Below are 20,074 nucleotides of genomic sequence, written 5' to 3'. Positions count from 1 at the left end.
ACAGTGTTTTATTATGTATGTGTCTAGTACAAGCACAATGGGATCCTTGTTCGTCATAGGGCTCCTACGTAAATATACTAATAAAAAAATAATACCTTGAAATACTGTTCTTTATAAATGAGCCTTTAGAGAGGCTGTTTTGAGCTTTTGAACAATTTTGTTCCACCATATGCTTTTTGACATGCAGGAAGGGGGGGGAAAATAGCTTAAACTACACATTGTTTAACAAGTGTATAATGCCATATGGGTACATAATACTTAAATAACAAACGATTATGGTTTTATAATGCAGTCTACATTCATGAAAAGCAATCCTAGGGAAGAGATAAACAGAGGTAGATGAACAAAGTATAAATTTTTCTTGGGTGTTCTAATATATTATGTTTCTAGCTTTTATTGTTACAATTGAATTTAATGTATATTTTAATAATAAACATATTGTCATAATGTGCCACCTGTAGATTTCATTGCACCAAATTAGAGAGTCGTGAGTATTGCTTACAGAGTTTTGCCAACTAATTATTATTAAACACTTGGAGTGCTGCCTTCTGAGTTGCAGCAGGGCCACTTTTCTTTTTCTACTTACAGAGTCTCTATTAATTGGAAATATGACATTTTTTTCTTTCAGAAAGAGGTTTTACTTATTCTACTCTTTGCAAAAGACCTGGAGAGTAAGAGGAAATCACACAAGTCTCTTCTAAGAGGGATTCCATATTGAAAATTGAAATATCCATACATACCCTTTCCTTTATTTGGTTTATATATCCTTTACAGCTCTCTGTAGTAATATTGCCTTGGAATATTATTATTATATTGGGAGAACTGTAGTTACTTTTGGTTGAAGTAGTTCCTTTCTTTCCTTTTTGTTTCTTGCTCATTGTTCCATTGTAGGGAGAGTTGGGTGTGATGGGTTGAGTCTCTTTTTAAATAACCTTTTTGCCATGTTTATTATTGGTGTTTTTAAGGTATGGAAATGTTGAAAGTGAATTAAATGACAATTAAGTATACTTACTCAAGACATTTTTTCTGCAGGGCAGGTAGTGAAGTTTAAAGAGGCTCTTAATGTTCGTGCATTTCAGTATATACTAAAGTAATATACTTTTATAATACTTCATGATAAGTAGTAGAAAAAAAGAACTATTTGTAAATGTGTGCTCATCTAAAGAGTTTTATTGGTGCTTACTTGGGATGGCCTAAAAATAATTGTAACGTTGCTGCCAGTGAATAATGAAGTCATACCACATAGAGGCTGATTAAACCTTTCTACAATATTACATTGCAGCATTCTATACTCCTGTCTCTTGGCTTCTGGACATTGTCCTTTTTTTTTTTTTAAATTAAAAGCACCTGAAAGATGGAGCCAGTGAAGGTTCAAGCATTTCTTTTTTGACTTCTGATCCTGCTTCACTCTTGAATTTCACTGACTCAGTGCCCTTTGTGGGAGAAGCTTGAGATTCAGGGTACCCTTCTGCACCTTTGTCTTTAACTTTACGTGATTGAAATCCAAGAATTTTGATTCCAGGCAATGGAGAAGATTCTGTTGTTTATCTATTTTATGTTTCGTTTATGGACAGGTGGAATGACTAACCTCTTATAAGAGACTTCCGTTTCATATAAGATAGTTTGGACTTTTGGTAGTAGGTAAGAATTTAAATATAATGGCTAGGGACAGACATTCAGAAAGCCTGCAGCTGAATTGCTTCAATCTTTGCAGGTTAGTTTAACCTGGCTAGGCTAAACCAGTTTGTAACCAGACAGACATCCCCTCTGGACTGAGGAAATGCAGGTACATACCTGCAGTGGCTCAGCCTAGAAACCAGGGGGTGCTAGAGCAGCCCTTTCTTCCCTTCCCATAGTGCTGAGCTGTGGTGGGATGTAGCCAGGCCCCAGCAGGATGCTCTGATTAGGGAGGCCTGCTTGCACCATCCCAGGCTTTTCCCTACTGTCTGCTCAAGGGGCAAGAGTGTTGCCAGATGCCAGCCCTGGGCTAGCACTCTGAGGCAAGAGGTGTGTGTGTGCAGTGCATGCATCTGTTGATGGTATGGAGCTTTTCAATCTCCCTCCATGCTTTTTTATATTGTCTGCAGCAAACTGACAGGTAAGCAAGGCAGCAGGGGGCTGAGAACAGTGCTTATCACCTCATCAGCAAAACAATAGCCTTTCTCCATTAGTTCAAACTCTTCTGAAACAGCTTACCAGCTGACCTGTTGATTAGCTCCAAAAAGCCCTCAGCAGCCACTGTTTGTGTCTGCCTGTCCCAGTGAAATTGGACACCCCCCCCATACCACATGGACACATACAGGTACCCGCTCATGCACACATGCACACACACCATTAGCTACCACACCACATGGCTCTGGTCCGTGGGCTGGGGTCCGTGCTGTGGCAGATGGGTTGAGGGGATCTCTGCCTGTCCAGCAAGCAGTGAGTGGGGGGGGGGAGGTAAGGCAGGGGGAAACCAGGCAGATGCTGCTTTACCTGCAGTCTCTGCCAAGCTCCAGGCAGGGAGCAGAGGGGCGGGGCCAGCCCTGATGTGGAGCAGAGCTCCACCCAACCCACAGAGCATGCCGGGATGCTGAGGGATTCTAGTTTATTTTAAATGAGTAAGGGGTCTGGGACAGACATTGCATAAACTGGTTTTAGCCAAATCAGTTCAGTCTGATAATACCTTCAGGCTTATTTTAAACTGTTTTCAGCCACTTTCAAACTGGGTTATGTGCACTGAACATCTGTTCTGTTACAGGTTTAAACCACTTTCTAATCACTTAAACTGGTTTGTGCGTAATGTCTGTCCCTAGCCAGTGAGGCATGTACATGTACAGAACATTAAAAGTTGTAGTCAGACAGTGAAGACTACTTTTAAAAGTAACTGCAGGGAAAAATTATCTTTGCCTTTTTCTCTTTCTTTCTTTTTTAATGGGAAATGATAGGACTTCACTTCTCCAAAATCAAGGAGGACAGCTTGCAAAATTTCCTGAAATGTTTTACACACACAGTGAAGCACAGTGCTCTGTTTCCCTCCACCTCTCCCTATTGTACCTTATGGCTGGAGAGCACTGCCACTTCAGTGATTTTTTTTTTTTTTTTTTTTAACAGCTTCAGTGCAGGAGATTAGTCACAGGTCTGCATGGCTTTGAAGCATTCCAAATTGGAGCAGAGTTTTGAGTGCTTCAAATGTACGTCTCACCATGGTCTTGGAGAAGATTTTTTTCCCCCCCATGTGTGTTTTGAAATTTGGATTTAAATTGGTTTTAACAGAATTTTAACACTTGACTACATTCTTCCCTTTTCTTGAAATTGTTCATCCTTGTCCTGTGACATCAGATGTCCCATTTTGCTACTTCTCTAAGGAGGTCTCCAGGAAAAATGGGAAGTAAAAGCTCAACATTTTTAATGGAAAATGGCAAAGTGGGGGGGGGGCATTATTTGAAAATGTGGAATATTTTTCTGAAAAGAAGCTTTAAGGAGAAATGGTACTAACTCCTGAAAATTTAGAATGACTGTCTATTAACTATTAATAGACAGTCATTAAACTATTAAAATTTAGAATGACTGTCTATTAAAGAAGAAGTGTTCAGAGCATATGGTGATTGTGTGCTATAAGAATGTCTCAAAGAATAAATAGAAATACTGCTTTGTAGCCTAGGAATTATAGATGAAATGATTTAAAAAACCCCAAAACAGTAAATTAAAAAAAGAAATAGTATGAAAAATACCTCTGAATTGAAATCCAGAGAGGCAGTTGGAGAAAGTCACTCAGAGATGGACTGCTTAGTAACAGTGGGTACATTATATCCAGAACTTGGCAGTGTGCTTCAGTAAGAAATCGAGGAACCAGAAAGAAGAGACGGTTTGTTCCCAAAAGTGGTTCTACATTTTCCATAAGCAGATTTTGCATTTTAAAAAAGCAGCTTATGTTCTCTGAAGTCACTGCTTGTTGCCATGTTTTTAGGTAGAAGGAACTATAAAGCAGTCAACCTGGACCACTTTTTGAAAAATCAGTGTATAATCCAGATAATGAATTTGAGGTAATATTTCAGGATTGCAAAATTTTGTGTTATTTTAATGGATGCTTATAACAGAAGGACTGGTAAAATGTCAATTTTTGTTTCAGAATTAGCTGAAAATCTAAATAATGTGTAAGGTATCAAGCTCAGTTGAAGAATAAATTAAAAATGAAAGACCCTTCAGGATAGATTGAGTGTTTTTAAAGTGAAAGGGTACAAGTTACTTCACCTTTTTTGTTCTCCCCTGCTGTTTTAAAAAGAAGGGGAGAGTTGGACTTAACTGCCATGAATTCATCAATTTAAAAGCATGGCCTGGGGGCAAGACCTGCAAAGAGGACCAGTGTTTATAGATCTCTAGTCTAGGATCTGACTGTGCTTGGTAATGCAGGATTAGAGCCTGTCTATACCCTACTGCTTCCCAGCAGGATTTCCCTATTTATTTAGGACATAGCTATTTATGTAATAGAGAAACAGGTCATACTCTTTCACTTAACGTTCCATTTTTCTTCTGCCATGTTATAATGGCAAAATTTGTAGGGGAAAGAAAATTGCTTAAAACATAACTATAGGAGGGAAAGCAGGATGCTAAGTGGAGGAATAGGGTGGAGGAAATAGATAAAATTAATTTAAATGTTTTGGTTCACTGTGCATTTTCTCTAGCCAGGTCATTGTCATCTGAGCATTTACCCAAGCTACTTGAGGCACTTACAGGTTGAAGTTTCTTCTGTTTTCTTTAATTTTTCATTGATGGATAAGGCTAAAATCTTTATTCCCTTGCACATTTTGTCATATTTTGCTCCACTATACATGGTTCTCAATTTGGTAGCCTTTTTACAACTACTTATTCTACTTGGTATTAGGGTATGTCTCCTCCAGGTACAGGGCAGCAGAGTATCAGGCTCTCTCAATATGGCTGAAATTGGCTGCCATTGCAAATATTAAGGAAAGATGTGAAGTTTTGAGATATTTTTGGGAGTAACTAAACATGCAAGATAAGTGCATTATTCGGTAAAGTCGGCAAAGTTAAAACACGGCTTGTTTCCTATATTGATTTATTTTCCATCCTCACTGAATCAGCTGAGTGATTTTCTTTTAAGTTGGTATGTGACATAAGTAATATCCAGTTTGGTTTCTTTCTTTTCTCTTTTGAAGGGGAGATCAGTGTACACAATGTAGTGTTTTGTTTTGGTAGAGTATTTTTATTTAAAAATGCATGTAGTTTTGCTTATATTAAGAGTATGTAGGTTGAAGTATGACTTGTAATTGGAGAAGAAGGCAGTGTGGTTTGTCTGGGTCCTTATTCCTGCAGAAGTTCATTAATTGGGTCTTGGATTGGACCTGGCTATTCTCCTCCTCTGGCATATATGAGATTTAAAAACTCCATTATTCTTGAGGGTGTTGATCATGTTCTTCATGTTGAAGTTTAGGCAGCCTTTTCTAGATATGCTGGGCCTCAGGCCTTAGTAACTTGGAGATAAGGACTGAATCTTCAAATTTGATTTTGAGTTAGATAGGAGCACGGAGCATGAAGTGGGCAGGGCATATCATGCAGACTGAGAAATGAGCAATTCAAGGCAATTTTGGAAGCTGAGGTGGAAGGTATCAGACCTTGAGGTAGACCAAGGCAATGATGGGAAGGTAATATAAAAACTGATTTGGGAGGGGTAAGGGATGATAAGATGGAAGGAAATTGTTTAAGAGAGGAGGAGATAGGGGCCTACAACCACCTCAACTGAAGTCTTCTGAGGCCTGTGAGAAGAGAGAGAGCGTGCACCTGTGGGAAGTTGGTGTAGAGAGTAGAGTACAGGTTGATGAACAACTCCAGCATGGGTCAGCAACCTATAGCCTATGGGCCAGATTTGACCTGCAGAATGGTTCTATTTGACCCATGGAGCTAGGATATTGGTGGCAATTTGTGGGGGTTGGGAAACCAGAAGCAGGGGAGCAGTGGCAATGGCAGCTGGATTGCAAATGCTGGCTTACCTTTGGACCCACTTGCTTTATTTTGATGCACTGCTGCTTAAAGGTTGCTGACCCCTGACTTCTGCTATTGTGTCTGAAACAGAGTTTGTCAATCCTGGACTAGCTTTTCCATGCATCTCCAGACCCACAGATAAGACAATCATCCTCAACTGTGAGGGATTGCTAAAGAAGGTATTCAGTGCTAGTTTGGGGTTTCCTAAAGGCTGATAGTTTACAATGCACTCCTGTGCTTGAGATGGGAGATGAGAGAGGCTTGTATATTGGTGCCTATCAGGGTGAGAAGGCAACTGGGACTCGTAGTAGAGATGATATCTTTTATTAGACCAATAAGGAACAACCTGGATACCAATCAGGATGAGATGTACTCTCCTAGACAACAAGAGAAAAAAGAAAGCATTACTTGCTGACTTTCCTCTAAGAGCCTAACATCAGTGAGGATCTCATGAGAATTCCTAAATAATGACTTTAATTGACCAACTGGTAGGTGTGTACCATCCCTCAAAGATATCGTACCATGACCAAGGAAGGCCAGAAGCAATGGGTACAGATTATGCCTCCCCCCACACCCTGTACAACCGTGTGTATTTCTTAAATTTAGAAAAGGTTTTATATTCTTAAAAACATAGCAGAGTCTATATACTACCTCTTGGTACTTAAAAGTTTCTGTATGTTGGAGGATTATTTTCTGCTTATGCTCAGCATGCTTTTGGAGAAGCTGGCAATTCTGAAATTGGATTGCGTACATGGTGAGCTGTAAGTGCTGTTACCCATGGTGGCATGAGTTTTTGAATAAATTCCCAGTCAGTTGAATAGTAATTTGTCATTATTGATTTATTAACATAATTTCTTGGACTGTTTCTGGTAGTGATCCCACTGCTTTTACATTAATCTTGTTTAATATACTCATTTTTGAAAAATGTATTGGCATTTCACTAATCAGTTATTGTACACATCTGAGTCATTCTCATAAATGAATCAGTTGACTACTGCTGAATGTTCCCAGTGGATGCTGTTAGCATGCACCTGCTATACTGTTGAAGGTAGCAGGTGCATGCTGACTTTGTATTGACTTCACTGGAATTTTAATGGACAAATATCAGTGGAGCAAATAGCAACTTGATTCCAGTAGTGTAGGGGTTAATGAGACAGTATTCTTAATTATACTTGATTTACCCCCTATTGTTTAAAGTAACAGTAGTGTTTCAAAAATAACTTAGGACAGTTAAAGGAAAAGTGTTTTTCTGTTTTAAAGTTTTAGACTGCATTTTGCAATACTTGTGCAGTTTCACTGATTCACCATTAGGGGATAGCTACATTAGTATTGATGCGCTTCTCTTTCTCGATCAAACTTGTGTTGGCCTCACTGCTGAAGAGAGGTTCTGAAGAAGGTGGCTGATAGGGGGAAGCTCCCCAATTGGCCATTGTGGGACCCTTTCCTTTTTGACTGGCCACTGAGGGTACACTGACTCAAAAAGGTTGAAAACCCCTGTCTCAGGACAGCTGAGACTCTTGGATATCCTTTCTCTGAAAAAACATTCAGCAATTGCACAACATTTAAAAAAAAGTTACCTCTTGCATGTCCTTAAGTGTTCCTGTGTTAGGAAATGAGAATCTGATTTTTCCCAGAATCAGGTCACATAAAGATTGGCACCAGTAATGCTCTAACTCAGTGGTTCTCACCCTTTCTTGTACCAGGACCCATTTGTAAACATTGATGGCCAGTCCCAACCCAGTAAATAGTTTAACTGCCTCTCATTCCTCACCAGTGCTATAGTAAAGGGGAACCAACAGGCACTGCCCAACCGGGATGGGGCGCGGGATGGAGCTGCGAGTGGCTTGTTTAGTGGGGGCACAGGGATGGAAGAAGGGCAGCTCCCATTGCTGTGTGCACTCCTGGGCAAGCATAGTTGGGGGGGCATGTGTCCCTCGGATCAGAGTTCAGGGTGAGGGCAGGCTGCCACAGTGGGTTTTGACCCGGGCGCCAAACTTTGTTGCTACAACACTGCTCTCAACCCATAGTCTCCCACCTCCCCAGCCCAGCTGGTGCTCCTCCAGCCCATCTCTGAACCAAGAGTTCTAGAGTTTTGCATTTCTTTTAGTCTCAGAACAAGACAGCAAATGCATCCCAGCAGAGCTCTGCCAGCCTTCAAGGGAAAAGCCACAGTCTCCCACATTTTTCTCCTCTAAAGGAGAATCTATTTTTAAAGTTTCTTGATCTACTTTTTTAAAGTTTGTTCACAACCCTTTCATATATTCGTGCAATCCACTTTTGTGTCGCAACCCATGGGTTGAGAAATGCTGCTCTAACTTATTGCAGTACAGGGAAAAGGAGTGTGTCTGGTTTGTAAGCATGACAGTTTGAACTTTCTTACATCTTTCAAAGGAAGCACAACTTTTTAGGAATGCTTCTTAATCATGTTCTCAATCTCAAATATTGTATTTGTATGAAGTGTTCTTCTTCTTCACACCTTGAGTTTAAAAGCTGTATCAGCAAAACTTTTGTGGATCTTTTAACATGAAACATTTATTCATTTCTTGCTAGAAAGGTAGCTCTCCAGTCCCAAGTTGGCCAAGTAGTGCTTTGGATACTAACCTTGTCTTTCTTTTGAACATGGGCTTTAATTATTTTTCATGAGCTTGGGAGGCAGTATCTTGAATAGTATATTCTGTCCAATATTCTCCAAGATTATTTTTATTTTGTTATTTTTCTTTTCTCAACAGGGAGCTATATCCCTTTTCATATTCATGGAATGTATTCATTCCAGTCATAATTTCCAAGAAATTGGATAGTATGAACTTATGTTGGATTTAATGAAACATTTCAAGGTGATGATCATCTAACTTTTCATTGGGGCAGTAGAATGAGGGAAACACTTGGTCACCTCTGATACAAGGGATGCTTCTCTTAATCCTGTTGCTCTTAGGTTCCAGACGGGTATGACGAGACGTCAAAATGTTCCATGTGATGTACATAAAAGCTACACTCTGCTCTCTTTCAAGTTTCACTTCAGCCCCTTCGGGTTTCTCCAGGCTTTTGGTTGTCATGATCTTTGCCCTTGAAGGAAGGGCAATTGATTGCCCCTTGAAGGAAGGACAATCACTGTTCAAGTGATTGATAAAGGTGTTATCTCTGTAGGTCAGTTCACTGGCTTGCTCAATTTCTTATTTCAGCAAGTGTTTGTGATTGATAGTGGAGACTGCTGGGCTAGTTAGCACATTAAAAATTCTCTTGCTGAGTTCATATGGTATGATCATGTGGTCATCAGTGCATTTGCAGAATATGGGGTGCAGCAATGTAACTGAAATGGTGTTGTGTGATATTGTTTAAATACACATAACTTCCTGTTTCATTTTCTCTTGCAGAGATCTGAGTTTGGGGTACTTCAGAACCTAACTGATTCACCATCACTTTGGATGCTCTAAACATAAAAAACCAAACTCTTTAATACATTGTTTTAGGCATAACCATTTTAAAATAGCTGTATTGCTAAATTTCCCTAACATCAAATAAGAGGGGCCATAATTAAAATGCACGGACATGAAAGATTCATTGGGAAATACAAAAGTGTAAATTGTGTAAAATGTGTTGAGCCCTTGCACAGTGTGCTGTTTTCCAGAAGTTAGGAGGGTTTGATAATACTGTAAAAGAATTTTAAGAACAGAGGCCAAGTTTTCTGCAAAACCTTCCGTCAACTTTCTATTTACCTAAAATCTGCAGGAGTCCTCCATATATTTTATTAGACTTTTCTTTTCATAACACATGTTCTGTGTGAGGCAACTCCTTATTTACCTACAGACTTTATGAAGGGGGCAGAGAAAATCAGGAAAACTGATATGCACATATTAATTTTGTACGTTTCTCAACTCTGTCATGTCAAAGCCCCTTTTTGTGGGAGAAAGTAAAGATGCTTCTCAGGTAGGGTTATTCCTTCAAAAATGTCATCCTTTGGCCGTCTTGTCATTTTGACACACAAGCTATTTAAGTAAAAAAAAAATTGCAGGGATTATTTTTATAATGGTGAGATAATATATTTTATCATTCCCTTTTTACTTACTCTCCTGAACCATATTTACTCAGACTTAAAAAAAAAAAATCAATTTAGTGCTGAGTTTAAGCCTGGAGAAATTGATCTTGAAAGTTGAAAGCTTCAGAAAGTTGAGAGAGTCAGTGGAGAGTGGGTTAAAATGAAAGTTAAACTGCAGCTACTGCCTAACATAGTTTCTACTTTTGTGGCCCTCATCATCCTATCTGACTTCTGTGGCCCCTGGGACAAATATGCTTCTTTCCCAGTCGCTTTGCCAGAAAAGTAGATTTAGGGTTTTTTTATTATCATTATAATGCATATAGTTGCAGGAGAGAGGTCATGATGTATTGCTGCTTCTGTCCAAAATCCAGCATAGGCAGCTGGTCTTACCTCCTTATTGGAGGGGACAAGGCTGTCTAGAGACATAATTGGCAAAAGAGAAGGAGTGTTGGCAGAGTGAGTGGAAACGTGACTTTTAAGTGTTTTTTTGGGTCTGGAATATATTAATTCAGTACGTTGAGCTATATGTTTGTGTATTTCAGACTTTCGCACTTAAGGCCTGCACGAGTAGCCTTGTAGATTTTAACTGAAAAGTCTAGATTAATATGTGCTTTATTCCTCTGCTTTTACTTTCAACAGCTCTGACAGTCAAAGTATTTCCTGCCCTGAGTAAGATTTCTTATTTGACATCTATGTTGACTTGTGCTTTGTTAGGGAAAACTTTTGATGACTTACAAAATAATGTGAAAATTTTGACCTAGTTCTGGAGTAAATTAGACTTTTCTTCCGTTAGTACTGTACTAGTGTTTGCTTGAATTTCTCACTTTTATTGAGGCTTTTCATATCCCTCTGGAATATATAAAAATACATGGCAGATAGTATACTTAATCTACCTTGGAAAACTCAATTTTGTTTAGCTTTTAGTTGATATGTTCACTAAAATACTTAATGTTTTTTTAAAGGTTGAAAATGTGTTTTAGTTGGCATGAGTACGTGGAAGACTGTGAGTGTATTTGAAAGTCAGGAAATTCTTTAAGTTCTGATGTCACTTTAATTCCACTTCTTTGCAGTCATCTATTCCCTGCTTACTTGGTGGAAACATGCATAAGTTTCTATACAGATGAAGCAAGTCTACCTGCTGCATATACAAATTACAGGAATATTCTCCTGCATCATGTAGTAGGGAAAACTTTTACTCTTCTACCTTTTTGGGCGTGGCTTATATACAAAGGCGTTTGGTTTGCTCTTGTTTCATAATGCTTAGGGTCAGAAGGGACCTAAATAAATCATCAGGTCCGACCCCCAATATGTAAGGTTGTGTAGGTTGTCACAGTGGCTAAGTACAGACAGTCAAAAAGCCCAAGGCTGAGTCGATTCAATTTTCACAGGTTAGTCTAAGCTGCATAGATTGAACTAATAAGCAAGCGAACAGATGTTCACTTTTGAGTCTGGAAATGCAGCCGCATGCCTGTAGTGAGCTTTAGTCAAGTACCCCACCACCATTTTGAAATGTGGGACACTGAATACATGACACACTGCAGGCATTTTAATCATACCAGCTGCCAAGATCTGCTCTAATGCTCCTTTCCCACCAGACCTCGAGCATGTATATAGCTGCCCTTTCTTGCCCATTTCCAATTAATTATTCCTGTTTCTTCACCAGCCTTTAGGTTTTTGTGAACATCACCAAACTTGGCTCAAAACAGTTCACTCGGATTCTCAGTCTGTCACATATGATTAGTATGGTCCTGCCCTCCATGAGGTAGAGCTGGACCAGTTTGCTGTGTCCCTCACCTTCATATGAATTTTTGGAGGATCCCAGGACTCATGACAAGATCAAGTCCTGAATGATTGGAAAATGGCAAATATAGTGCCCATAAAAAAGGAGGATCCAGGGAACTATATATCAGTCAGCTTCACTTCTGTCCCTGGAAAAATCATGGAGAAGATCCTCAAGGAATCCATTTCTAAGCACTTGGCGGAGAAGGAGATGATTAGGATATGGATTCACCAGGGGAAAGTCATGCCTGATCAACCTGATTGCTTTATATGACAAAGTGACTAGCTCTAGATGTGGGTGTGGTCAAGGCAATAGATGGATGCCTCCATAACCCACAGAAGGGAGTCTCCAACTGCAACTACCCATCACTTATTATTGGTGGCAGTGGTCTTGATCCTTCGAACTTTGGGGATGCTTGGTCTGGCTTTTTCCACCAATAGAGATGTTCTTCCTCCCCTGTTGCTGGGGCTCCATATCTGTTCTCCAGGCAAACTACTGCAGGTGGCGTTGAAGATTTCTGCTTGTTGCCAGAAGTCATAAGCTTCCAGTTTCCACCTTCTTGGGAGTCCATGTGATCTTCTTTTTCTAGTGCCATCTTTGACAGTTCTTCCTTCACGGTCCTAGAGGTCTCTTCCAGCACTGAATTTATGAAGTTTTCATGGCAGAGGATGCTTCAGAGCCTTGCTGCCGCCTCCTGTAACTCTCTTGCCTGCTTCCTAAAGGACACCACTAGGAGGCACTGCTCACATCACAGGCAGTCTCCCACCTGGCGGTCACCGGGACATATCTGCAATCTGCAATCTCCCCAGTGTCAAACGAGGACCTGTGTAGAAGCCTCGGTGAGCAGTCCTGCTTGGACAGATACCTTGTAGGTGTGAATAGAGGAAGAGCTGGAAGTGGCAGTGGCTCTGGTGTTGTGATGTCCTCCAACCATTTCTCGAGGTCTCTTAATCTGCCACCCCTCTCTCTCTCTTCCCGTCTCTATTCCAAGCGGACTTTTCCTAGCAAATTCACTTGCAAGCTGGCCTCTTCACTGCTGCTTGGTCATGAATGGTTCCTTTTTCCCTGCTTCCTCTCACCAAGCTTACAGTGTAGGAAGGTGAGGGACTTTCCAGGTAAATTCCATAGTGACCTCCCCCTCAAGGGCAAGAAGGGCTGGGGGGCAGAGGGCAGGTGGGATACCTGATTTCCCCCAATGCAAGATTTATTTTCCCTGTTGTGTAGCAGTGTGGGAGGGTGGACAGGACAAATTCAAGGCAAACCTCCAAGACTTAGATGCTATACCTGTAAAATTGTAACAATATTATAAATTTTCCAGATACAGAATCTCGTTATTAGGGGGCTGTTTTATATTCAGAGTAATCTTATGTTTGAGTAAATATGGTAATTTCTTCATGGTTTCTGAAGTGTTTTGGAAAATTAGATTGTGAAAGATAGGGTGAAATTAAGAATAAATTGGTGTTGGAACTTTAACTTTTTCTATTTCCTGACTTATTAACATTTAATGTTTCTAAATACATTGTGCTAATTTGTGTTTTAAAGGGAAAAACTCTCATCTTTTTCTCAAGCTGTTATCTATGAATTTCTGCAAGCCTTTTAACCTTAGAATGAATCATTAAATGGAAAAGTAACTGTCAAGCTATACAAAACACCTTTGACACCTCACACTGGTATTATTTGAAACTTTTATTAAACTTTTTCTTATACAGTGTGACATTTAGAAAACTTAAAAACCACTCTGGTAGCATGGGTGGCATGAAGCCATACAACTGACAGTTTTTTTCCATAAATTCAGATGGATGTTATGTCATGGAAACTCGTCAACAAACTTCTTAATTAGGACATGTTTATTTTCAGTTGTACAGGTTTTCATTGAGGGCTACTGCATGCAGAAGCTTTGCAGACAATAAAACCATCCATTTTGTTGGCGTTTCTGCTGCACTACCATGTCCTGGGATGCACAGATCAGTTTTAAGGCTGTCTCATGATTAAAAAAAACCCACTAAAAACCTGTTCATAATGCTGCAATCAGGAATTTTCTTTGCAAAATACAACAAAGAAATTAAGCACTCAAAAATGTGTTGACTCTCCCATCCCCCCAGATGTGTATATGAGGACTTTAAGAGACTAAATCAGTCTTGTTACCATGTGTACCAGAGCAGAAATATTTTAAGGTTGGGATTTTCAAAGCAGCCTAAGGGAATTAAGCATCGCTGTTCCCTTGCATTTCAATGGGATTTTAACACCTGTTTCTCTAAGGCTTGTTTGAAAATCCCAGCTAAATGACTGTGACATTAAATCTATATCTGTATGCCATTTATGCAGTGAATCCTTAATGTTGATGTGGTAGAACACTTAAATGTCCTTACTTTTATTTTAATTTCTTACCTCTCTTACCGTATGTAAACAGTTTCAGGTGTTTGCAGTTAACAGAAGAGGTTGAATAGTAAAGGTTGTATGGCATGGGAAGTAGGAGCGTGCAGTGAGCTTTCTACCCTTTCCCAGGATCCTACATCAGGTCCTGGCACAGTGTAGGTTTTTGTGCTCTGCTCCTTGATAGTCATAGATGTGCGCAGTGGAGGCAGAGAGAAAGTAGAGCTTATTTGGACCAGTGACTACATGCTCCAGCTTGGCCCAAAGCATACACAGCTGGATAAGTAGGGAGTGTGTGAGCATGGAGAGGACCTGTCAGGGTGTTGTCACTTATCTCTGCTATACAGAGTGCTCCCTGTAGATGCAGATGAAGAAGTGCTTGCTTCCTCTCCCTTTCAGAGGCTTACATAAAGGCTTTTATAGTCTAGCCCTCCGTGTTTCTTTTCTCCAGTTAAACATATTTAAGTTCCCATGTAGATGCAATGTAGCTTTTGTTTTGTTCCTTGTGATCTTTATCTGCTGATTCTAAAGAGAGGGCTTGCAGCTTGTTTTTTCAGTTGCTAAATTTATAAGTCCAGATTTTTGATAATACTGTGACCCTCAACATAGCGAGAGTTTGTCTTAACCTTAACGTCTTCTATTCTCTTTTTACCTTTCCTAGGACTTCCCAGGTTCATCAGTCAGCCAGAATCGACATCTGTCTATAGAGGAAACAGTGCAATTCTTAACTGTGAAGTTAATGCTGATCTAGTACCATTTGTGAGGTGGGAGCAGACCCGTCAGCCACTTTTTCTGGATGACCGCATATTTAAACTACCAAGTGGAGCTCTGATCATTAGCAATGCAACGGATGGGGATGAAGGACTGTATCGTTGCATCATTGAAAGTGGTGGGTCCCCCAAGTACAGTGATGAGGCAGAGCTTAAAATTCTTCCAGGTATTCATTAATCTATTCTCTTTTATTGATTTTTTTTTTTTCTGCTCCTTGGTTTTCCATTGAAAATATGATTAAGAAAATACTTGTGTCTTATCCCCTTGTGTTAGTAATGAGAAGAAAGGAAACCTGAATAGTATTACTTACCAGATCGAGTGGAAGGAATAGCTGCACACAGCCTCCTGCTACAAGGGAGTGCAGAGTGAAAGGGCAGACAGAGATGATTGGATCAGTTAATCTGATGTCTTGTATATCATAAACCATTACATGTCACCTAAATCGTCCATGTTAAGCCTAAAGACTTCAGTTAGACAAAAACTTTTTTGTCTTTTGGGGCACCTGTATACAAGCAGTGAGGCTGCTCTGACACTCTGTAATTAGAGCGCTTTAGAGCAGGCTCAATTGATTGAGTCTGCTGGAGCATAGTTAGTTCTATGGGCACTGCCTACAGCACAGTGGACTGGCACGGGTCATGTGCTATGTGTGACCCCTGCCAGACATCCCTGTATACTGGCTCTGGCACGCACAGACAGCTTGGGGCCTGATCCTGACCATTGCCAGAGCTAGCACTCTGGGATTGTCTGTTGGGGAGCCACATACAGCACAGTGTGCAGTGCAACACTGCTGGACCACTGCTGCAACACTCTGTGTGCTGGCTGCAGCATTGCCAGATCTGGTTCACAGACTGCCCTGGGTAGCCTCAGGCTGGCTGAGTTTGACACCCTGATTTAAGAAAAGCATTCTCTGTACCACATGAAAATAGTCCATCTCTTCCAGTATCCTGGAAAGAGGTAAGGTTAAACCTTATAGATTAGGTCTAGCTAACTGTGCAACAAGGCAGAGGGTTTTTGCCTGGTTACTTTAGGTCTGCCACTACTATCCTTGCTCTAAGTAAGGGCTCTGCTATCAAGAAAAGATTTCTTGGAAAAGTTCAGTAAAAAGGTTCCTACACTGGAAAGATTTATTTCAGACTAGGCAGCTTTGAAGAAGGAGACTAACCACTTGCTTGAGGACAAAGTTTTTCAAGTGGCTGGCTGATGTTTGAAATAACTTGGGCAGTGTTTTTGAATGTGACTAGTATTTATAAGTCCTTCAGTGTTTGCAGTACCCATCTCAAGACCTTTAAAGGTCTTTAAAGATTGTCCCTCACTTTCAGAAAGCACTGAGTATCCAACCTCTGAAAATCTGACTTTTTTGAGATGTCTGTTCAATATTAAAAAAAACCCCCACCTTAAAAAAAAAAAAAAAAAAAAAAAAGAAAAGAAAAAACCCCCAAAATTGCTTTCAGAAAATGTTGTTTAGGTAAATCTGATATCCTTTATTAGACCAACTAAAATAGTTGGAAAAAATTCTTCTTTGCAAGCTTTTGGGTACAAACATCCTTCTTCAGGCAGAAGAGGTGTCCGCAGTTGTTTTGTGTTCTTCCTGGATCAAACAGAAGCCAGTATGCTACACAGCTACAACCAGCACCCCCAAAATTGCTTGTCACTTCTGAAATTCTTGGCTATGTTTATCTTTTCTACCATATTACAGTTTTGTTTAAAAAAAAAAAATCCCCAAAACCTAAGGTCCAATTATAACTTCAAGTGCCTGCCATATTTAGCATACCCTTTGATTAATTCTGGTTGGACTGCAGTGGTGTTAGTTGTTCTAACAAGAAGAGCTTTAAAAACCTGACCAGAAACAATAATGCTGATTGGATCTGGCACCCAAAACTCAGGCAACAGGCGTGAGTGTGTATTTATTGTGCTTTTTTTTTTTGGTTGAAGAAGCTTCATGCCTTTCCATCTGACTGTTGGAAGTCTGGTTTTACTTTCAGTGCTTGAAAAACTGCCCTGGCACTGTCTACTTTAACATGCCACAGTGAATCTAAAAATTACCTCAATTCACGCTTCTTCTGGCTTAGTTTAAGAGCCAGGCATATGCTGTGCTTATGAAATTGTGTTTTAGGCAGGTGCAGCTTTAGTCATCTTTTGTAAAAGCCTTTGCCTTGAAGTAGGGGTGCCAAACGCATGGCCCACAGTTTGTGCTGGTGTGTCTTTGGACCGAACCCATGCGCTGCGTGGGGCATGTGCGAGCCCCAGCCCCATGCAAACTGCTTGAGGCACGGAGTCAGTCTGGGATATGTCCTGCATGTGGCACTGCACTAGACCAGCTCTGCATGCTGACTCCAGGGCCTGTCCGGATCCGGCTGTAACGGAGCAAGCATGCAGTCGGTCTGGCAAGGCACCATGTGCAGCACACACCCTGTCCTGGCCCCCTCTGCTATATGCAGCACACGCAGCATGCACTGGCTCTGGGGCTCGTTCTGCGTGCAGCATGGGGCCTGGACCTGGCACTGCATGCAGCATGGAGTTTGGGGTGCCCTGCTGGACTGGCCCTGTTTTTGGCTTCCCTGTAGCCTGATCCTGAGTGGCTTTGGAGTCAGCTTGCAGGGGTAATCTACTAAGGCGTCTCATGTAGTGCATACCCTGAACCAGTCTCCTGTGCTGCATGCAGAGTCAGCACACATGCTGCATGTAGCACAAGTCCCAGAGCAGGGCTGACATGTGCTGTATGCACAGGTGGTTGGTCCCAGTTCAGCCCACAGACTAGCCCAGTGACCCTTATCTGGTCTTATGGGATAAGGTAAGTTTGACCACCCTATCTTTAAAGCAGTTTCTGAGTAGTGTTGCCCTGTATTGGGGAAGCAGTATGTCACTGGGGGGATGTTACCAGAAGATTAAAATCTTTTGAAAAAACTTATTGCTTCTTTTAGAGCTTGCTGCACGTAGCACTTAGAAGCTCTTCATACATGCTGAAGTGCTTTGAGATGCATTCTTGTGACTTCTAGGTTTGTGATGATTAAGGGTTTTTCAGAAATATTCTTGTTTATGTGCTGACCTCTGAGTTCAGCTGGCTCTGAAATTTATTCACTTGGTTGTAGTATATTTTTGGAAAAGATGTGCATTTTAGAGACTGCACCTGATGGCTTTTCTTTATTTCTTGGCTGAGAAAGTCTGAAAGTGCTTTTGGAAGGAGAGTTTTGGGTCTGCAAAAAGGGAGAACTTCAGACTTCCTGAGTGAAATCAGATTGTCCTTTAGAAAATTAGTCTTTCTTCCTGCTTGTCAGCTGAACAAGTAATCAGTTGCTCAATTTGAGGGGAACTTGAATGAAATATGTACATAAGATTTTTTTCAGTCCATTGCATTCTACCCTGTAAGTCTCTGCCTCACACCTGGTCTGGAGAACTTAAGCTCCCCAATGCCCATAGAATATTTATAAGCACCGTGCATCCTATACCCACACCAGTCCCAAATGATCTTCCATATAGTCCAACAATCAGCTGAAACAGAAAATCAAACCAATTAAACACGTCTGTGCCTTGACTGGTACCAAACCAGTTCTGAATTAAACAAGGAATGTCAGTCTGTCATCAGCCACCATGCCCATTGTTGAAGCATTTTTACTTATGGCTTTAACCAGTTTTATTTCATGTTTAATGGCAGAGGTGCAGATTTCTTCATAAATTTAATTTCATCTGCATGACTAGATGTTGTCAGTAAATCCATTGTTGTGTCATTTTGTACAGAAAAAATATATATTACTTCTTAATTGCTCACCCTAAGAAATACTCCAATCTTTTGAATAGCAGTACCTTCACAAAGCTTTTAAATAACTTGAGAATGTTAGTTATGGTCAGTTCTGTACTCCGTCTCCAGCCATGGAAACCCACCTATTCTGTCACATATATAAATTCTCAGCTAAAAATGAATTTAGACAAACTAAAACAAGTGGCTGCATAAATAAATCCCGGAATGGATAAGGTACATGTGTAAAGGTGCCAGTATTTCCTTATTTGATAAGACTGCCTATACCATCTTTTTCGTGAAGGGAAGATCTAAAATGAGATGAAAACTAATGCAATATCTTCTTTATTTCTGCATTACAAACTACCAGTTTGAGATCCAAAAGTTGCAAGCTTATATTTCAGTTTCAGTGAATGTTGCAAAAGAAACATCAGTTGAGAATAAACCAACATACAGATGTTCAGCTAATCCATTTAATCCTGTACCAGTTTGTGCGCATAGCATTAGGATTGATGTAGCAGACTTTCTGGTTGAAAATGTTATAGATTCTGCTTGTTTTTAAAACCAGTGAGCATCTTACTCCCCCACGTGTACAAGTGGGTGGTCTGCTGCTGCTTTTTATTTGGCTCCAAACCTATCCTTGACATGTAGAGCTTGCCTTAAAGTCCTCAGCCTTCCTACCACTTTCCAGCCTGCAAGGCATTGGTTTTTTGAGCTCAGCTTATTTTACAGGAGGAACGACTTGAATTCTAGCCCCAGATTTTCTAAATTCTAAGTAGAAGCGCTCTGTTTCTTTTGCGCTTGGTTTCCTTACGGCACGGTTACTCTCCTCTCTCTCTAGAGAATCATAGAAAATTAGGGTTAGAATATATCTCAGGAGGTCACATCTAGTCCAACCCCTTGCCCAAAGTAGGATCATCCCAGCCAGGGCTTTGCCTAGCTGTGTCTTGCTACCATTGAGAACAGTCCAGCTCCATTTCCCCCTTCAGGTATCTGAAGGCTGCTATTAAATCCCCCAACTTGCGCCTGCCTGCTCTTGTCTTTTCCTCTCCATACTAAATAAGCCCAGTTCCCTAAGCCTCTCCTCATAAGTCATGTGCCACAGCCCCTCATCCTTTTTCTCTGCCGGCTGCTGGACGCTCTCCAATTTGTTTACATACTTTTGGGGTGGGGGGAGGCACAACTGGAACTGGGCATACCACTTCACATATGGCCTCACCAGTGCTGAATAGAGGGAATAATCACTTCCCCTGATCTGCTGGAAATGCTCCTACTAATGCAGCCCATTATGCTGTTAGCCTTCTTCGCAACAAGGGCACACTGTTGGCTTATATTCAGCTAACTGTCCACTGTAACTTTTGCCGGTGCATAGTATTGTTCTATCCTAAGTCATGTAGGGGCT

The 20,074-nt window shown here is 40.7% G+C and overlaps 1 protein-coding gene across 3 annotated transcripts in view; it reads left to right on the top strand.

Moving 5' to 3' along the window:
* Nucleotides 1-20,074, top strand: part of NEO1 (neogenin 1) — a 389,148-nt gene that overhangs the window by 179,746 nt on the left and 189,328 nt on the right. For all 3 annotated transcript variants that reach the window (XM_090029933.1, XM_090029932.1, XM_090029931.1), the window contains exon 3: nucleotides 14,830-15,105. In XM_090029933.1, the coding sequence (XP_089886059.1) occupies nucleotides 14,830-15,105 (276 nt within the window). The remainder of the gene's footprint in view (nucleotides 1-14,829; nucleotides 15,106-20,074) is intronic.

Source organism: Crocodylus siamensis, chromosome 15, assembly GCF_052110815.1.
Source record: "Crocodylus siamensis isolate JL-2025a chromosome 15, ASM5211081v1, whole genome shotgun sequence".
NCBI lineage: Eukaryota > Metazoa > Chordata > Crocodylia > Crocodylidae > Crocodylus > Crocodylus siamensis.
This window is presented reverse-complemented; position numbering and strand designations above follow the sequence as displayed.